Genomic DNA, 20694 nt, shown 5'->3' on the forward strand with positions numbered 1-20694 from the left:
GCTTTTGCTGTTTAAGCCCAGTGTTAAATAACTATCCAAATGATCCGTGTGTTAGTTCCTGGTGTAGCCCAAACAGAGCCGTGTCCCCGCGCCTCTCCGTGGGTCCGGTACCTGCTCCGCTCTGCCTCTTCTCCTCCTCGCTTCTCCTCCTCTCCTCCTCGCTTCTCCTCCGCGGCTCCCCTCGCACTCGTCCGCCCTGCTCCGGTCCCGGGGAACACGGCTTTGGCGCGGGTGTATTCTTGTGTGTGTGTGGCATTAACCGTACCGAGAGACGCGCTCTGGCCGTGCTTTACGGTGACGGTTTGGTTTGGACGGCGTTCAGGGCTCAACGAGCGCTCCCATTGGTCCGCGCGCGCCGTGACGTCAGAGGGCTGGGAATAAGGCTAGTTGGAGGCAGCCGTAGGTGCAAAGGCAGTGTCAGTGGAGAACCAGAATACACAACGAGGTGGAGGGCATCCCGTGTAGCAGCCAGCACTACTACTACTACTACTACTACTACTACTACTACTACTGTTACTACTACTACTACTGCTACTGCTGCGTTACGGCCGGTACAAGCTGCGCCAGAGGAGGACAGAGTAGAGTGTGTGGTTTCGTGTTTTGTTTTTGTCTCCGGGTTCTTTCTGGGTTGGATTTGGTGCCATGTCAGAGCCCACTGCGTTATCCCCGGGCGCGTGCGTGTCTTGTTGCGTGACAGCTGTGCCCTGAACGCGTCTGACCCGCGCACTGACTGGCACCTCGCGCTCCTCTCCGGCCGATGCGCCAAAGCGGAGCAGACAGCGCCACGAGCTGAGCCTCACGCCGGACTCGAGGCGCCTCTTTTGGACCAAAAAAAGGACCAGAAAAAGGACTTGTCGTTTTCTTCTTTTGTTTGTTTACGCAGCGGCGCAGGACGGGCTGCTTCTTGGAGCGGTTTTACCCCGTGGCGCTGTGACTGGGCTCGTCTGGCGCACGGAGCCGCGGCTGGAGGGTCTTTGGCCGGACACAGCAGCGCACACTCTCGGTCCATGCCCTTTCCCCCGGCGCTGAGGGCATAGTCCGCGGTACGTGTTCAGTGTGGGGCGCAGAGCGTGAAGCCCGGAGCCATGGTCCACTGCGCCGGCTGCGAGAGGCCTATCCTGGACCGCTTCCTCCTGAACGTGCTGGACAGAGCCTGGCACGTGAAGTGCGTGCAGTGCTGCGAGTGCAAGTGCAACCTCACAGAGAAGTGCTTCTCTCGAGAGGGGAGACTCTACTGCAAAAATGATTTCTTTAGGTAAGCGCGCGCACAGGAGCAGTGCCAGTGACCGGTTTGAAACAGAAAGAAACAGAATGAAACAGAGTGAAACAGGGAGGACACAGGGAGCGGAGGGTCAGAGGAGCCGTGGACCCGGGGACACCTTTAGTCTTTAATACATTTCTGTACAAATAGAATTTAGTGTCTTTCATTTATGATGCAAAAAACAAACAGTTTTAAATTTACAATAATTTCTAAATATTTTCTGAACATTTCCAGACGCATTTACGCACAAGAAAATATCAGTAAATATTAGTTTTAACGTTTAGATTTAATATAATAACAACATTAAAGTATAACATCATATTCTGTATTTTATTCAGTATTAATTCACTTTTGTATTTTACTGTTGCTCTTTTCCGGGTCAGTATGATATTTATATAATATGAAATACAAAAATGCAGAAATACACAATCTTAAATCTTATGTTAAATTCCCAGTTTAAAATCTGAAATATATATTTAATATATTTAAATAAAATGTCAGTCCTGATGGAGCTGCACAAACATGTGTCTCAGCGCGCGCTCCATTGTGTAAATTAGGCCATTTACACTGAAGTCCTTTGGATTGTTTTAACATTTTACAAATATTTATCTGTTACAACGACGATACGGTTTGAAATCACAAATATGTGAATTAATTTACAATAGTAATGAGAAATAGTAATGACAAAATGAGGCTGAACATAAAGAGAACAGCAGCAGACTGAACAATGGGGTCCCCGCTGACCTCTGCTCCACATGGACTCAGATCATTCACGTGTCATTTTATTTTATCATGAACAAAATGAAACTGGACAAAACGACAGTCATTTTATATTTATTTGATTTTATGCTGGTTTAGAAAGAGTCTGTGCTTTTTATTTCCCAGTTTGTTGTAAATGGCTGGTGTGATCAGGGGAGTTGTGTTTGATTTGAGCCTCAGCGCTGCGTTCTCCTGGTCCCTCTGTGGTCACTCTGTGGTCACTCTGTGGTCACTCTGTGGTCACTCTGTGGTCACTCTGTGGTCACTCTGTGGTCACTCTGTGGTCACTCGGTGGTCACTCCGTGTTTCTTTGTGCTTTTCTTGTGTTTATTTCGATGTGGACTGGAGCCCGGAGGCGTGAACGAGCTCCAACCAGGCCTGAGCTTTGATTAGCAGCACGTAATTAAAAGCTTGTTAATTTGGATTCTCATGCAAAGCGCCGGACAAAGCGCGAGGGCCCTAACATTAAAGACACGTGCGCCTGGCCGCAGCGGGAGGGGGCGCTTCGTTAGCACAAGCGAGGAAATGACACTTAAGGCGTGGAGGGTGACTCGGGTCCAGGGGCCAAAGGCGAGCGCGGTTTGACAGTCCGGCTGAGGAGCAGGCGATAAGTGGATTTGAATAAACCAGCGAAGATCAGCTCCAGACAAAGCAATCACAGCCCCGCGCGAGCCAATACACATCACGAGCACCGGTGATGGACGCACAGCCACCGGCGACGCGCGACATAATACACAGATAAAGTACAGACAGATTTAAGGACTGGAGTAGTTGCTAAAAAAAATATGTATAAACCAAAAAGGAGAGCGGTGAAAGTGCGACAGCTCCAACTGAGGCGAAGGAGGCTGGATTACAATGAAAAGCTATTATTTTACCCAACAAAAGGTGCTGTAGATCACTGGACAAACACATTATGCACTAGAGTTTGTCCTCAATCAATCTGACATCAACATAACTTAACCAGCTCGGGACTCAGGGCTGGTTCGTTCCGTTACGCAAATAAAGCCCGTGCGTAAAATACATCTCCAAGTTTAGTTGAGTTGATTTTTTGGGGATGGCTGTGTGGAAATAAACAGGACGAAACTAACACGAGGCGTAACAGTCACTTTGCAGCATTTGTATTTGTAATTGTTGTTGTCCAAGTTTGGTCAAATCGCGTTATAAAAAAAAAAAAAAAGAACAAATTTCCAAATGCGTAAATATCCGTTGGTTTCAAAATTACGCACGACGCCCTCTGTATTATTCAAATCTGCATCACAATTATGTTCACTGTATATTGTCTGTATTATATCATTTGAGCTAAGAGGCCATTTCCCTGCCCGTGTCCTCGCTAAACACCGGGTTATGTATCGTGAATCTCGTGCACAAATGCGTGTATGCGTCAGAGCTGCTTCTTTCAAGAGCGGGTTGTTTCTGCGCATTAACGAGCTCCATTTAGTCTTAAATACACTGTGCGCCATCTGGGCCCGTTTACCATCCGCGCTCCTCTCGAGTTCAAATCTCCAAATGCTCTTGTACTTATTTAAAAGTGCGGGTTTCGTGTTCATTCTCTGCTCTGGCGATGCCACGCACCTTTTAATGTGGTTGTTTTCATGTAATTAATGATTTTATTTACACATGGCAGACCTGGTAATGTTCAAATCTGTCTTTGTATAGTTTTATGTAAGTTTTACGCACACTCATGTACTCATTTCTTAAGCATTTGAGTGACACCATGTCCTTATAACAAACGCAATTGGTGTTTTTGTAAAAATATACATATATAGGCCATCACCCAGCGCACGTTTAGCCTTTTTTCTTTGGTTAATAATTCGATTGTGCCTCTGTTATAGTTCACTGGACACGTACTTTTACCCATATGATCTCTCCACGCTTCCATACGTGAAGTGCGTTCTGTTGTTGTGCTCTTGGGCAACACACTGTACCTTTATAGCCCCTGGGCGTCCTCGTAGAATTGTGTAGGATTGTGTATAAATACGTGAGAATGTTTAGAACAGTTATGATACGTGTTTTGAGATTTGCAAAGGGGTATAAGGGAAATAAATGTGAAAATTTGCCACTTACGCATTGTATTTTGGCACGCGTAATGATGCCCGTGCGCCGTCACCAGGCTTTTTTTTCTAAACCAGGCTTCTTCTAAACCAGGATTAATCTAACCTAACTTCTTCTAACCAGGTTTCTTCTAACTGTAGCTTCTTCTAACTGTGTCTTCCTTCCGTCTCTTTCTTCCCAGGCGCTTCGGAACCAAGTGCGGCGGGTGCGCGCAGGGCATCTCTCCAAACGACCTGGTCCGCCGCGCCCGGAGCAAAGTGTTCCACCTGAACTGCTTCACGTGTATGATGTGCAATAAGCAGCTGTCCACGGGTGAGGAGCTCTACATTATCGACGAGAACAAGTTCGTGTGCAAAGAAGACTACCTAAGCAACGCCTCGGTGAAGGACACCAACCTCCTCTCAGGTACGTGCCAAGGCGCGCCACACACTTTTGTTGTTGGCGAATAGAGTAAGTTTTTGGTTAGAAAAACAGAACAGCAGCAATTGTCTAAATAAATAACCTGATTTAGCTCGCTGGTCTGTGCGTGTTTTTGCTGTAAATCAACTCTTTCTGATTGTCCGAGAACATAGAGCTTCCATTTACGCACGAAACCACAATATAAAAATGACTTTAAACACTTTGACTACGAAATCAGGGTTTATTAACGCAATCCTCCTCATAAATTTGCCTTTTGTGTTGCTTAGAATTCTGCTTCGCTCTACTCTTACACCACGGGGTAACAAATGCCATTTTTTTACGATTCTTCCAGTGTGTTTTTGTGTTGGTTTAATTAAAATTAAGGCCTGGGAACGCGCTAATTGTTAATACGCGCGTGTGATGTTGTGTTTGAGTAAATATAGCGGGATAATTAACCTTGTCATAAATATAAACGAGGCGGTTCAGCGTTTGTGGGTTTCATTTTGGGGTTTTCTGCTGGAAATTCCATATAATCGATAAGAGCGCACTGACACCTGCTCCCGTCTGAGAGAGGGACGAACCCGGGACAACGTGAAAACCGACAGACCCAGAGCGCGCGCGTGTGTGTCTGTGCGTGTACGTGTGTGTCTGTGTGTGTGTTTGGACAGAGCGCGTGCACGTGGAGGTAAATTGTGATGGATGTGACGCGTTCAGTCCCGCGGAGGCTTCATTTCCACGGGCGCCTGAACAACAATGCGCCGCTTATGTCTTTGTGCGCGCCGCTAATTTGCTCCAATATTTGGAATAACGCCACGTGCAGGCCCGCGCGTTACTGGGACAATCCCACAACGCGTTCAGGGGTTTTAAACGCAGGCCTAAAGTCGTGCGTAAAATCACTATAACGGAAGAGAAACGAGGTTAAAGTTTAGCGAATTGTCATTATAATGTTATTTACAGCGAAATGACAAAAGCGCAGGTTTGGATCACGGGATGGTTGCGTCTTATTTCCAAAGAGTATTGCGCAAATAAGACCTGTGTGCGTAAAGCCTTTCAAATAAATGTAGAAAACTCAAAAATATCTTACAAATACCGGTTATTAAATGTGTTCCCGGTGTTTTTTAGACTATAATTTCTTGAAATATCCGTGTCCACTGTGCTGTTTCTTTTAAATGAGACAAAAAAAACGTACAAACCAATATAAAAATGAGCTAAGAATCACCTACAGACGAATACAGCATTTGAAACATGGATCTAGTTTGGCTCAGATCATAATTTCGTTCTGTGCGTAAAAGCGCAGTAAAGGCCTATCTTTGGATAACATCTTTTAAAACTCCAAAAGCAACGTGGCCTAAATGACGCCTCCCAAATCCACTTTCCCTAATGTTTTTAACCAAGATAAATATAATTGTTCTAAAAATAGTCGCCATGTGTGTGTTTTTTGTATAAACGTGTTTTACGCACATTACAAAAACCTCACTGACCAACGTAAGGTTTTCAAAAATACCAAGTTTGGTTTTCTTAGCGCGGAGATGATGTCCAAACTTGCGCGAAATCAACTTTAAAGTGTAAAATGTCGTGTGAATGTGATCAAGAGTTATGCGTAATGCTTTTATGACCCTTGCGTCACTGGCTCCGGGTTAAAGGTCATGCGTCTTTAATTGACCAGTACATCAGCGCAGGCACGAGGCTTGTCATACTTATAATTTCTCACATCTGATTGATTTTATGACGCACATTCAGGGCACTCTCCATCTAAAACCCCACGTACCGCCGCTGACTCTCCTCCTTTTTTTTTTTTTTTTTGTGTCTTTCCTTCCCCAGTGACCGCGTGCAGCGACCCCAGCCTCTCCCCGGACTCCCAGGACCCGCTACAGGACGACGTGGTGCTAAAGGACACGGAGATAGCGGCGCTGTCCGACAAAGAGACGGTCAACAACGAGAACGACGACCAAAACCTGGGCGGGAAGAGGCGAGGCCCGCGGACCACCATCAAAGCCAAGCAGCTGGAGACGCTCAAAGCCGCGTTCGCTGCTACGCCCAAACCCACCAGACACATCAGGGAACAGCTGGCCCAAGAGACCGGGCTCAACATGCGGGTCATTCAGGTAAAAATCACCTTTAAAGAACCCAATAACAACACTAAGAAACACTTCAGATCTTTGCATCAAGATGAGAGTAAACCACAATCAGTAATACGCCAAAAATTACGCACAGAAGGTCAAATTTGGATATATGCGTGAGTTTAAACGAGATAGACTAACCCTTTTGTCTTATTGTTTATTTATTCACCCACAAAAACCACAAGTAAACGTGATAAAAACGTAAAAACAAAAAAACAAGGAAATGGAAATTATTACAACACCTTGCGTAAAGTATGTGCCAACTTTGGGCCTTTACGCGTTTACGCATTTACGCAGTGTGTCTCTCCAAAACTAAACGCAATCTATGTTAGGTTAGATTAAATTTATATATTTTCTAGTTTCTGGCGCATCTCCTCAGTGTTAAATATCTCCCTGTTAGGCCTTAGATGCTTAGATCCGTCTGTAAAAATGGACATACCCGTGCGTAATGACGTTTTCACACAATTACGCATACGTTTATTTTAAAAAATGGTGGTTCCCCAAAGATGTATCTGCTCTTTTAAACTATCCCAGGACTTTTTAGGAAAATAGTAACTTGTTTGAAATCAGAAAATCTCTGCAGATAAATAATATTAGAGGGAAAATAGCCTGTTTGTTCCAATGCTGTATCCACGTGATGTTAACGCCTCTGTGCGCACTGCAGCTTTAACCACAGCCAAACTTGACGTGTTCTCGTTCCAACCCGGGGCATGGCGACGTCTATGCACCCACGTCCAAAATGATGACTAAAATAATTGCACGTGGAGGGGGAGGGGGGAGGGGGGCTCGCGCGAAAGGGGGTTGTCATCGCGCGCTCTCACTTTACGCCCATTAAAAAGGTGTGATGTAACAGCTTATATTTTATGTTAAACGTGTCTCCTGCCAAGCTGCCAGACTGCCGTGACCGGGGAGGCCTCGTGCCCACCGGGGGGAGGGAGGGGAGGGGTTCGCGCACCCACCAACCCCCCTCCCCCCCGCAAATGCCCACCCACCGCCAGCATAGACAAACCATTTACACCGCGCGCTCTCCGTTTACCCACAAAACCACCGGATTTGGCGCAAAGATGGCGCTTGATTTGGAAGCGGGGGGTCATTTATACGGCTTGTTTTTGTCTTCACCCCTCGTTCTTGGCGCGAGCTCTCCGTGGAGGGTGAAGTCAACAGCCAACTGGCGCGGGGGGGGCTGCTGGGAGCACGGGGAGCGCGCGGGAAGGAGGAGGAGGAGGGGGGGTGCGCGCGCGTGGAGAGGTTTGGCACGAGTCGCGCTGCCGCTGTGCGTTTTCAGCCAAGTGGAAAAGACGAGAGGCTCAGGCGGTTTGGATTACAGCAGCAGCGCCCCGGTTTAAACAAGGACCACCGCGAAAACACCCCAGTGACACGAGGCAAACGCGCGCGATTATGAAGTATCAGTTTATTCAGTATTTGCGTGATTACTGCGCGCGAGGGCACAAGGCACGCGCGCATGTCACGGACCGGAAATAAGTTTAAGTTTTAAGTTTCATTTAAAAATACAATTAGGATGGGTAAAACAATTCTCCTTATTTAAACAAAACAAAACAAAAAAAAAATAAATAAATAATTAAAACCAGTCAAAATATAAAAATTAACTTTCCTCGTTAAGATCCGCCCCCTGATTGTTTCCATGGAGATTACATTTCTATGCTTGGAATGTTCCATATTGCTTGAATTTGTACAAATAAAGAACAAATAAAGAAAGAAAGCGTTAAATTTAGCTGTCTTCATGAGCGTGATCCTGCCGGGTCACGTTACAGGTTAGATCTATGGAAAGGCGAGCCACTTATGTTAATAATGTGTTACAATGTGTGGGGTTTTTTTGCAATAAAACAAACACCTGCAGTTGAATACAGCCAAAACAGACACGTTTTATGCCAAATTGTGGAACATTCCAGGCACAGGAATAATCTCCAGATCTCACACACGCTCATGAAAGTTACACAGTGCAGCTTTAAAGTAGCAGGGCTGGAATGTGTGTGAGAATGAGACAGAAACAGACCTTATCCAGAGTGTTCAAGTGTTTGTTTTTTTGGAAAATGGTGTTTTGTTTTTTGGGTTTTTTTGCTAAATGAAAACGTAATGTCGAGATTTAATTTAGTCGAGTAAACGGAGCTGTTGTTTTTGGCGCAAAAGTCACAAGTCTTGAGAATCTGGGGCCTCCAGTTCAGTTCCTCTCGGGGGCCGTTGTGTGTTCGTCTTCACCGATTTAAGCTGAAAAACATTTAAAATTATATAACGTGTTTATATATGTGTAACATGAACACGTTTTGTGCTAAGAACAGGCAGCAGATGTTTTAAATAATAACAATTTCCAAAGTTTTCACCATAAATGAGATTAAAATCATGAGTGGTCAAAGCAAAAGGTCCCGGAAGTGCCTTAAAAATAAATGCACCAATGATAACGCGTCACTATGGTTTTAATGCAGGCCTAAGGTTAATATTTTAAATTTTTTTTTTGCTTTAACTAGACTTTTTTATGATGTAGCGCCCCCTTCTGTTCAAGAGTACGAAACACCGGGTCAATCTATACCCTCTCCAGCTTCCCCACGTCCATCCCGCTCTTTGTTTCCCCGCCGTTTACAGTCGCGAGCACGCACAGGCCTCTAGTATTCTCCGTTATCCTGTATTTCGCTAACTAGCTACGGGCTAAATTACATTAGCCACTCTAGATACGCGGATAAGCTGTGTATATGCTTATTCTTATATTTTAGCTTTTTATTTAGCGCCTTTAGCCCACTGTCCCTGTCGCTAATGCCCGTAATAGGGATTAGGCCTAGCGGGGGCAGATCTGAGGTAGCGGGGTTAGCGTAGCGGCGCAGATGTATAGCGATAAGGAGAGAAAAGTATCTGTAATATGTATGAGGCAGAGGAAGGGTGCAATTAAAACAAGCCGCTCTATAGATTAGCAAATGATAACCTCCCAGAGCCGCTAATATCGGTAACAGCCCCTCTATTAAGAATTCATTTGAGAGGGAAGCCCCCGCTCCAGCCAAAGTCAATGAGGACTTTAAAGATTACCACCGCACGGCACAACGCCACGTTCAAAAGACCAGGATTTTAAATGGATTTGAGTAAACACGGAGGGAGTTTTTTGAGCGGCGTCGTTTTTAAGATTATGTGGACAATATTCTGAGGTTGTGATTTTTTGCCGTTTTAGTCGTAAATCTGACCAGAATGAGAAATTTAACCTTGAAATAATGAAAAAAAAGCGTGAAAACAACAAAAAGACAGTTCATTTGAGTAAGAAAATGGTTCTTTATTAACAAAAATATATTAAAAAAAAACAGTTTGGAAAGAGGATTGCTAAAGATGCACACTGTAACTTTTACAGACTGCTTCTCGAACGCGCTCGTTTCCATGGCGACGCTATTTATTTGCTTTAAACGTAGCCGTCTCCAGTGGTTAATCTGTCCCCACGCGCTAACCTTAAACAAATTAACTGTTCCTAATGCTAATGCTAATGCTAACGCTAACCTGATTGTGAAAATATATATATTGTCAAAAATGAACATTTGCTAGCATAGCCGTCAAAGTAGCGGTTGTGTGGCATAACTTAGATTCATTTTTTTCCCCTAGCTATCTCAAGGCCAAAATACCAGTCAGATCCGTGGAGAAGCGAGCCGCCCACATTAAGAAAGCATGTTTTATAAAGTGTTCTTACGCAAAAGAAACATCCACAATTGAATAAATCCGAAGTAGATGAGTTTAACGCCGCACTGCGATACATTACAGGCAAGGCAATAACATCGCCATGGAGACAAACAGGTAGCGCACTCCCCGCTCGAAAAGTCACGTAGTGCTCCTTTAGAATCAGACCGCTAAACGCACGTAAACTGTCAACGCAGCTCAAATCGAAATCGTAAATCCAGGCAGAACGAGCACATTTCCGCGGGGACGAGCGGGTAGCGTAGCCTCGACGAGAAAAGTTACACAGTGTAGCTTTATTTAAACTGACGTAAACGTGCCAAAACAAGTTAAATCTAAATGTTAAGTTCATTTTTACATTTGATTTTTTTTAAGTAAAGGCTGTAGCGTGGTAGTTTGAGGGGGGTACTACTTTCCCGGTGGATTGATATGCACCGTCACAGCCTCATCACACACACGCACGCACACACACGCACGCACACACACACACACCCCCACACACCCCCGCACACACACACACACACACACGTTGTTTACTCTCATAATGGGTCCGGTGCAGAGCAGGTGCCAAAGCAAACAGGACCTAATTACAGAGCGGTCTATGAGGAGTGCAGTTTACGCCGGGCTTTATTAGCATATTTAATGTTTGTCCGTGTGTTTACTCTGCTATAGAACGCGCCGTTGTTTAGTAAGCGCCGCGTCCATCCACCCGGCGCTGAGCTAGCATACGGCCTCACGCGTGTGTCTAAACATGTTTGAGGATACGCTGCGTGCGCTTAAGAATAAACAACGTTATTATGAAATGAAATGTGTAGGAGTTGTTTGGTGATATGTTTAAAGTGCGAAAATACAGGAAGTAGCGCTAGATGCTAGTAGCGCTAGTTGTGAAACAGAATCCCTCCCGCTGCCGTAACTACTCGCGTAATTTAGACACGTTTGTTGGGCCTTGTTTACGTTACGGTTGCTACGGTAACAGTTTCGGACTTACCTCTACGTATGTCACATCTGCTGCCTGAGGAAGCGACGTTAGAAACTTCAGGAAGTGACATCATAAACCAGGAAGTGACATCATGAACGTCAACAAAACTGTCAAATTAGCAGAAATTAGTTGTTTGTTTTTTTTGTTTTTCGTTTTGGGTTTTTTTTAGCAGAATCGTAAACATAACAGTCTAGTGTCGTTCAAACTGTCATCAGCATTTTGATTTTTGAGGTTGATGGTTCAAATCCTTCTCCAGCCAGATGTTGTTTTGCCTTGAAAACGTCACAAAACTAAAAAAAATCATTTAAATTTTTTTTCCATGTTTTAACTCACTGTTTGTTCCATTTTAAAATTCTGTCAGAAAGCTTGACTCAGCTTGAAGGTTCAATCTCTGATACAAGCAGTAAGAACATATTGCGATGCCCTTGAGCAAGACACTTCACCACTTTACGAATGTGAGTGATGTGGTGGTTGTTGTTTTTTTTCTGTCAATCAGCCCCAAAGCGACTGTTTGACGCAATCTACAGCCTCTTTCTGAAACTCGGGCGACTGACGCTATCCCGCTGATCCAACCGTCCCTCCGTTGTGTCCTTGGGCAAGACACTTCCCTCCACTTGCCTGAGAATGACTGCGTAACAACCGTTTAAAAGTGCCGTACCTGATTTTTTTACGATGAGTTTATAAGCGCTTTTCAAAAATTTCAGAAGCTAGCTCCACCCCTTTTAATATGATGTCAATCTGATCTGTCTCTACGCTAGCCTTGTTCTCCTGCTAACGTGATATCGGCGTCTGTGCGTTGCAGGTGTGGTTCCAGAACAGGAGGTCCAAGGAGCGGAGGATGAAACAGCTGAGCGCGCTAGGGGCTCGGAGACACGCCTTCTTCAGGAGCCCCCGACGAATGAGGACCCTGGTGGACCGTCTGGAGCCCGGAGAACTCATCCCGAACGGGCCCTTCTCCTACTACGGAGGTGAGTCCGGGAACGCTGCGGGTGCGGAGGGTGGGGCGGGGCATTAGGACGGAGAAAAGGACGGCGTTTAAGGATGGTGTTGAGTTTTACCGTCTGAAAAAACAAAAGTAGTTCATGTTAAACCAGGAGTGTCAAACACGCTAGCAAAGCATTCTGGGATTTGTAGTATTAGTGGTGCATTTGATATGATCTCACGGGCCAAATATTATCACACCGTGGGCCAGATTTGCCCCCCGGGCCTGAGTTTGACATATGTGTTTTAAACCGTTTGCAGTGGCTCAAAGTTCCTCCTCACTGACCTTATGCATTTGGAACATCATAGTTATTCACCAGGATGAGTTTATAAGCGATGTTTGCAGCTCTCAGAGACGAGTGCGGAGTTTTGCCGTGTCACTAAAGCTAATGACAGCTAGCATGCTAACACAAACGCTTTTTAATTAGACGCAGACATGTTTTGACCTCCAGAGCTGTTCATGCAACAAATCTGAACTGACCAAGACACATTTTTGTGCAAACCGAGCCACAGGAAACGGTAATGAAACAGTTGGACGACGGTGCATTTAATTAAATTATAAAGATGGGACAAGATCTCGCTCCACAAAATCTTGCGAAATCAAGTTACACATGTGAGAAAAATGACCTTCCCTCGTTTACGCGTCTAAGAGCTGCAGAGTTATGTTACGTGAGACGCTGTAGTTCAGAAGAGCAGTGAACAAAAATATAAAATGGAATAATAATAAAAAATAAAAAATAAAATATATAAAAAAATAAAAAATAAATATTAATACATAAATAAATAAATAACATAAAATTAAATAAATAAAAAATAGTGATACCATAAACATTTAATATAATAATAATAATAATAATAATAATAATAATAATAATAATAATAATAATACATAAATTAAATATATTAAAAAAATAAATATAAAAAAATAAAAATAAATAAATAACATAAAATTAAATAAATCAAAAATAGTGATACTGTAAGCGTTTATGTGTTATAAAATGATATGTCAAAATCTCATCTGGTCTTAATCTCATGAATCTGGCGTCTCGTCCGTCTGGGCCTGTCACAGTTACACATTTTGAAGTTCGATCGCTCTATGAAACTAACGTAACGTCACTGATGCAATAACAATAATGCACAAAAATCCCACTAAAGCTTTTTTAAACAGACCGTCTCATTAAAAGGCCTGAGCTGCAACATGGACCGAACAGAATGAAGCAGAAATGAAACTCAGAAGTGACTTTTTCAACTCTCCACAGCTCAAATCTGAACATACAACAAAAATAATAAGAAAAAGGCCTCATGAGAAATACTGAGGCCTAAAGTACAAAGGTCTGGACGATATGTGAGTCTAGTGAACATAGTGAATAAAGTGAATAAAGTGAATAAAGTGATGATTTAGACTTTCTGTGGGTTTTAGATGAGAATCAGAGCAATTCATGATTTTAATTTTGTGTGTGACAAACTGAGGTGTGTGTGTGTGTTATAAACTGAGGTGGGGTGTGTGTGTGTGTGTGTGTATGTGTGATGAGTGTGTGTGTTATAAACTGAGGTGTGTGTGTGTGTGTGTGATAAACTGAGGTGTGTGTGTGTTATCAACTGGGGTGTGTGTGTGTGTGTGTGATAAACTGAGGTGTGTGTGTGTTATCAACTGGGGTGTGTGTGTGTGTGTGTGTGATAAACTGAGGTGTGTGCAGGAAGTGAACTCAAAATTCTCAACTTACAAATTTATTTTACTGATTCATTTACGAAAAAAGTATTTTTAGGATCTGGACCTTTGAAACTTTGTCGGCTCAAATATTTTTAACACAGTGAGTAAAAAAAAATACACAACTGGATTTAACACATATTACAGTTTAATCACATGTACAAATACACAACAGGACTAAAACAGGACTAAACCAGGACTAAACCAGGACTAGACCAGGACTAAACCAGGACTGAACTAGGACTGAACCAGGACTGAACCAGGACGGAACCAGGACTAAACCAGGACCGAACCAGGGCTAAACCAGGACTAAACCAGGACTGAACCAGGACTAAAACAAGACCAAACCAGGACTAAACCAGGACTAAACCGGGACTAAACCAGGACTAAACCAGGACTAAACCAGGACTAAACCAGGACTAAACCAGGACTAAACCAGGACTAAACCAGGACTGAACTAGGACTGAACCAGGACTGAACCAGGACGGAACCAGGACTAAACCAGGACCGAACCAGGGCTAAACCAGGACTAAACCAGGACTGAACCAGGACTAAAACAAGACCAAACCAGGACTAAACCAGGACTAAACCGGGACTAAACCGGGACTAAACCGGGACTAAACCGGGACTAAACCAGGACTGAACCAGGACTAAATCGGGACTAAACCAGGACTAAACCAGGACTAAACCAGGGCTAAACCAGGACGGAACCAGGACTAAACCGGGACTAAACCGGGACTAAACCAGGACTAAACCAAGGCTAAACCAGGACGAAACCAGGGCTAAACCAGGGCTAAACCAGGACTAAACCAGGACGGAACCAGGACTGAACCGGGACGGAACCAGGACTAAACCAGGACTAAACCAGGACTAAACCAGGACTAAACCAGGACTAAACCGGGACTAAACCAGGACTAAACCAGGACTAAACCAGGACTAACCCAGACTCTACATCAGAGCTGATCCTCGTGTGAATTCCTCACTAACAGTTTTAAACCTCGTCTTTGAACACATTTAAGTCTAATCTAAAACCCCGGGCGAGACTTTGCTTTGGTCTCCGTGTTTTGAAACTCGTTCATCTCCGTCGTGATAACATATGAAAGATTTACTCAAGATATATATTTTTATTTTTTTTTATTAAATTACAAACATACACAGTTTAAAATGAAATCCCTTTTTGTCGTTGAGTGTTATAAATCACACACAGCGACCTCTAGTGACCTTTCTGGAGCGCTGATTTTTAACTTGGTTTGCTCTGGACATTATGGCTGTTACATTTTTAAAATCCAATTAAAAGCGGGCCGTGTTGTGTTGACCTCGTCTGCGCTCGTGTGTGTGTAACGCGCACACACACACACACACACACACACACATCTGAGCACGTCACGCTGGAGTTAGTTTACATTTCAATGATTGCACTGGCTCAAAAAACGCTTTGAAAATCCTCATCGTTTTCAGACAAATTGCATTCGCGCCGGGCTGCTTTTGTCCTCTCCGCTCGAGCTAAAAAAAGACGAGGGAGTGTTGTAATTTTGTGCTGAGTTGGAAAAAAAAAAAAAAAAAAATGTCTCAGTAGGTAGAATAGCTGATGAAATGGGGCTATTTTAATTAATTTTGTGGCTGCGTTGTTCTCCCCACCCGAGCGCAGTTTTGATTTAAGTGCAGCTCTCGGTGTGACTTATGTGGGGGGGGGGGGCTCGTACGGAGGAGAGTCGTCGTGTTCGTCCCTCCGTCGCTGCAGAGGTGGAGCTGGATGTGCCGCCTGATTATTACAAACTTAAAACGTGAAAAAACAGAACATTTTAAACAGTTTGTAGAGACGAAAACGAGAGAAGGATCGATATGAAAGAGCAACGGATGAACCTGGACCAGGACTGAACCGGGACTGGACCAGGACTGGACCAGGACTAAACCAGGACTGAGCTAGGACTAAACCAGGACTGAACCAGGATTAAAAGAGGACTAAACAAGAACTAAACTTGGAAACCAGGACTGAACCAGGACTGAACCAGGTCTAAACCAGGACTAAACTTGAACTAAACAAGGATTAAATGAGAACTAAACCTGGAATAAACTTGGACCAAACCAGAAGTGAACCTGGACTAAACACGAACCTAAACCTGGATTAGACAAGGACTGAATTTGGACTAAACCTGGACTAAACCAGGACTAAACGTGGACTAAACAGGGATTAAACGAGAACTAAACGAGAACTAAACCTGGACTAAACCAGGACTAAACCTGAAATAAAATCTGAAACTAAACCTGAAACTAAAACTGGACTAACCCAGGACTAAAGGAGGACTAAACCTGGACTAGACAAGGACTAAACTTGGACTAAACCTGGAATAAAACCAGGACTAAACCAGGACCGAACCAGGACTAAGCCAGCACTAAATCTGAAACTAAACCTGGGCTAAACCAGAACTAAACCAGGACTAAACCAGGACTAAACCAGGACTAAACCAGGACTCTAAACTCTAAACCAAACTCAAATTTTTTGGGCTGATATTTAGGGCAGATTTTGATTAAAACCATGAAAAATGTACCACAAGCCTTTTTTTTTTTTTTACGTCTGTGTGTCACGTTTACTGCAGCTTCTCTTTGTATTAAAGTTTTAACATGAAGCTTTATGTGGATTTTCTCGACACCAAATCGACCAAAACAAAACATCGTCCGGTGCAGGAGATTCAAAGCCGATACCTGATACGATAAAAAGCCCAAATCCATCTACGTTTAATCCAAAGTTCCTCCTCTCTTTTGCATTCAGAACATCCTAATTACTCTCCACGATGAGTTTATAAGCACTTTTCATCAAATACAGCACGATTCAGACTTATTTTGAAGAGCTGCGTTTAAAAATATCTGCACTGGGACTAGTTTGGCTCAAATACAAGCAGAAAAAAAACACGTACTGGCTCTTTAAACTCGTAGCTAACGACGACGACGCTATGATTTTTAGTTTTTTTACGATTCGGAAAAGCAAAAGGTGCCGACACGGTGCAACCCTGAGAGGCAGTACGAGCAAAAAGTTTAGATTTAGAGAAGAGTTTTTCATCATTCATGTGGCGTTTTTTGATTCGTGGGGTTAAATATTCGGTCGTAACAGATTAAAACGTAAAACAGGACGATTAAAAACAAGTTATAATCCTGGAAAATGAACGGAAATGTGTATAAAAATATTTCAAACTAGATAAACCGATATACAAGAGCTGAAATGGCGAAAGATTTATATTTGAGCGAGCTTCCGATGTCAGGGCTCAAAATGGCGGTGCAAGTCACTCTATGTCACGTGTGTCAAACTCAAGGCCCGGGGGCCAAACGCGGCCCGCCACGTCATTTTACGTGGCCCGCGGGAAGTTAAATTAAAAGGCGTGGCTGTGATTTTAAAATAAGTCTATAAATGACAATAAACTAATGAGATTTTCCCAGCAAGTGAGAGGAATGAAGTGAGAAATATTTGCAAATAATCATCACAAAATGTTCACGAAGAGGAAAATTGTTGTCGTGGAAGGAAGAAAAGTGAAAGTGAAGACAAGTTTGTGCTTTGAAGAGAAAGACCTGTCCATTTTTTGTGTTATGAGGCGGGGTCGGCACAGTCTACGTCGACATTCGGTTACATTTAGTGATATTTACAGTCACGTCTGGCCCTTCATGGCGGCCATTTTGCTGAGTTTAAAACATAAAAACATCACCGGGGCCGAAACGTGAAGTTATTTTTGAAGTTTTGAACAGTGTGAAGTTTAAATGAAACCTGTTTACGTGGAGCGGTTCGCCTGACCTACTTGTGCGCATCGACGCCGCTCCGACCAATCAGCGAGCTGCCGTCGGGGTCACGTTTCGTCTCATTGGCTGTGACGTGGATGTTTATTTTGTTCAGATTTAGGTTTATCACATTTTTGCATGTGAACTCAAACACGACCAGGCAAAGGTTTGGAAAAAACTTTAAAAAATAAACCCCAAAAAACCCCGTAAAAATATCGTTTACCTTTTGTTTTAAACTCTGCTTTGCGCTCTTGACCTTTGACCCCACAGCTGTGAAGTGAAAACCGTTTTTGGAGACACATTTATTTGACGTATTTAACTTGTTTTCTTTGCCAAATAATTCCATATTTCTCTCTCTTAAACTGTATAAAGAAATGAACCATCGGGGCGGGCGCTTAGCAACGCTGTCAATCAAACCTGTTGCTAACGCTAACGGGAGCGACCTCGGGGAAAGAAGGACCTGATTTGTCTGTTTTTAATGTTCATATCTTGATTTACAGACACAAAAGTGAAATAAAAAACCCAGGATCATGTAGAGGGTTAATACGAACATTTAAGACCAAAACGATGAGTCTGTGATCTTATTTCATATATTTGATCTTCTGTGTGTTTTTAAAATGTGGAAAATAGTAAACATCAAGAAAAAAGACACTGAAAGAAACGGTGTGACTGGTGCAAATATATAAAATGTAAATATAATGAAATGGTTAAATTGGGCTGATGTACAGTATGTCATAAGTTTCCATAGATGTTCAAACAGCAAATATATTCTGAAGCATTTACTGCAAACTGGATGGTACTGTACTGTATATGTACTGTACTGTATATGTACTGTACTGTACTGTACTGTACTATACTGTATATGTACTGTACTGGACTGGACTGTACTGTCGGAGCGCTGGATCAGTATATTTATGTTTGAAAGACAGATATAAGGCAGTGTCCAGCAGTAATCTGACCACAACTGAAGAAGTGTCCAAACGTCTTCACTTCTACAACTTTTTTGTCCAGTTTACAGATTTAACTTCTGCCTTTTTTTGAAAATGATTCTATAGACGAAAATAATTTTATATTAGAAGTGATTAAACACATTTTCTATCGTTTTCATTTCATTACCGTAGTTTCCAGACTATAAGTTGCACTTTTCTTTTCAGTTTAGCCGGAGGTGCGACTTATACTCAGATTGTATTTATATGTGAAATATGTTTTTTTTTCATCATTATTCTGCATTTTTTGGCTGATGCGACTTATACTCCAGTGCGATTTATGCTCCGTGTTATACAGTAAAGTCCATTTATATAAACAGCACAGTCTATGATCTTACGTCATATATTTGATGTAAAATGTAGAAAATAGTAAACATCAAGAAAAAAGACATTAAAACAAACGCTCCACACTGTAAATATATAAAACCAGGGCCGGTCCAGACTATGAGCAGACTGAGCAGCTGCTTAGGGCCCCAAGAACACCAGGGGGCCCCCAGGAGCCTGTACATTTATATATGATGTTTTGTTGAACACAGGGCTTGTGTGTTTACAGCAGACTAAATATCCGCCTCAAACATTTACGATTACATTATATTTGTCTCAGAGTTGAACACAATGTGAACTAAGTTAGAATAATAAAAAAAAAGTTCTGTAAATTAAAGCCCCACTGCGTAACATTTCCACCACTAAATCCAAATATCCGCTGCGCCTGACCACTCGGCTAACTCCTGATTTTGTCCTCTCTCCGCAGACTACCAGAGCGAGTACTACGGCCCAGGAGGGAACTACGACTTCTTCCCCCAGGGGCCCCCCTCGTCCCAGGCTCAGACCCCCGTGGACCTGCCCTTCGTGCCCTCCTCCGGCCCCACCGGCACGCCCCTGGGAGGCATGGACCACCCCCTCCCTGGACACCACCCCTCCAGCGAAGTCCAGCGTTTCTCCGAGATCATGTCCCACCATCCGGGCGACTCCCCCAGCCCGGAGCCGGGCATCCCGGGACCCCTCCACAGCATCCCCTCGGAAGTGTTCGGCCCCAGCCCCCCCTTTACCTCACTGTCCCTGAACGGCAGCGGATACAACAGCCACCTTTCCCACCCGCCTTCGGAAATGAGCGAGGGCACCGTGTGGTAGCCGGGAGATACCGCGGATTCAACCGGGACTCGGAATATGAGGAGGAAGAGGAGGGACGGATAGACTTTGGGAAGAGGGGGTCCAGGCAGGGGAAGGGCGACGGTCCCGGGATACGTGAACAAGGAGAGACTTATAAATGCAAACCTGTTTTGTCAACGATACTAAAATTTCGAACTTTGTTTCGATACTAAAGAATTGACTCAAAACCCGATACCGATACCGATTCCACAGAGAAGAGCAGAATGTAATAATCGTACTTTTTTATGTCAGAGGAAAGTTTTTTGCAGTATCTATTTTCACTTTTAGTTTCAGTATCGATTCGTGTCTGCTTTTCGATACTTTTGACAGCTCTGCTCTGAAATCCACATGAATGAAAGTTGAATCTTATGAAGAAGCGTTTAAGTATTTATTGACCAAAATCTACCAACATTTTCACCTGTTTATGTTCCAAAAATGTTCCAGATTTATATATTTATTCTATTTCCTGACAGAATTCCATTTGGTAAATATTCTCGCGTGTTCCAGACTTTTCCAAATGGCAGGTCTGATTTCTAAACTCTCCTTGAACACGACCCAGGGCCAAACCGAGCTTTACTTTTGGGTGACCTCATATTTATTATTTATTTATTTTTGCTTTGCATTTTGTGCGAAAACTGAGTCTTTCTCTTGTGTTTTGGTGTTTTGCAACGTTTCAAACGCCCGACCTGAGAGACTGGATTTACACAGACTGATCTGCTGAGGGACCCCCCTCCCCTCTGGGACTCCCCCGTGGGACCCCCCTCCCTCTGGGACCCCCCTCTGGGCCCCCCTCCCCTCTGGGACCCCCCTCTGGGACCCCCCTGCTGTCTGTTTTGTATGATTTTTTGTCCTGGGGCTGTGACCAAACCGCCCCC

At 43.6% G+C, this 20694-nt stretch overlaps 1 protein-coding gene across 1 annotated transcript; it reads left to right on the forward strand.

Annotated features, from left to right (window-relative positions):
- The first annotated feature begins 842 nt into the window (after nucleotides 1-842).
- lhx1a (LIM homeobox 1a) lies at nucleotides 843-19803 on the forward strand. Its single transcript, XM_033977236.2, has 5 exons — nucleotides 843-1255; nucleotides 4254-4477; nucleotides 6293-6576; nucleotides 12033-12198; nucleotides 19422-19803. The coding sequence occupies exons 1-5, from the start codon at nucleotides 1086-1088 to the stop codon at nucleotides 19799-19801; spliced, it is 1224 nt and encodes a 407-aa protein (XP_033833127.1). The 5' UTR covers nucleotides 843-1085; the 3' UTR covers nucleotides 19802-19803.
- Nucleotides 19804-20694: the final 891 nt, after the last annotated feature.

This window comes from Periophthalmus magnuspinnatus, chromosome 13, assembly GCF_009829125.3.
Source record: "Periophthalmus magnuspinnatus isolate fPerMag1 chromosome 13, fPerMag1.2.pri, whole genome shotgun sequence".
In the NCBI taxonomy this organism is placed as follows: Eukaryota; Metazoa; Chordata; class Actinopteri; order Gobiiformes; family Gobiidae; genus Periophthalmus; species Periophthalmus magnuspinnatus.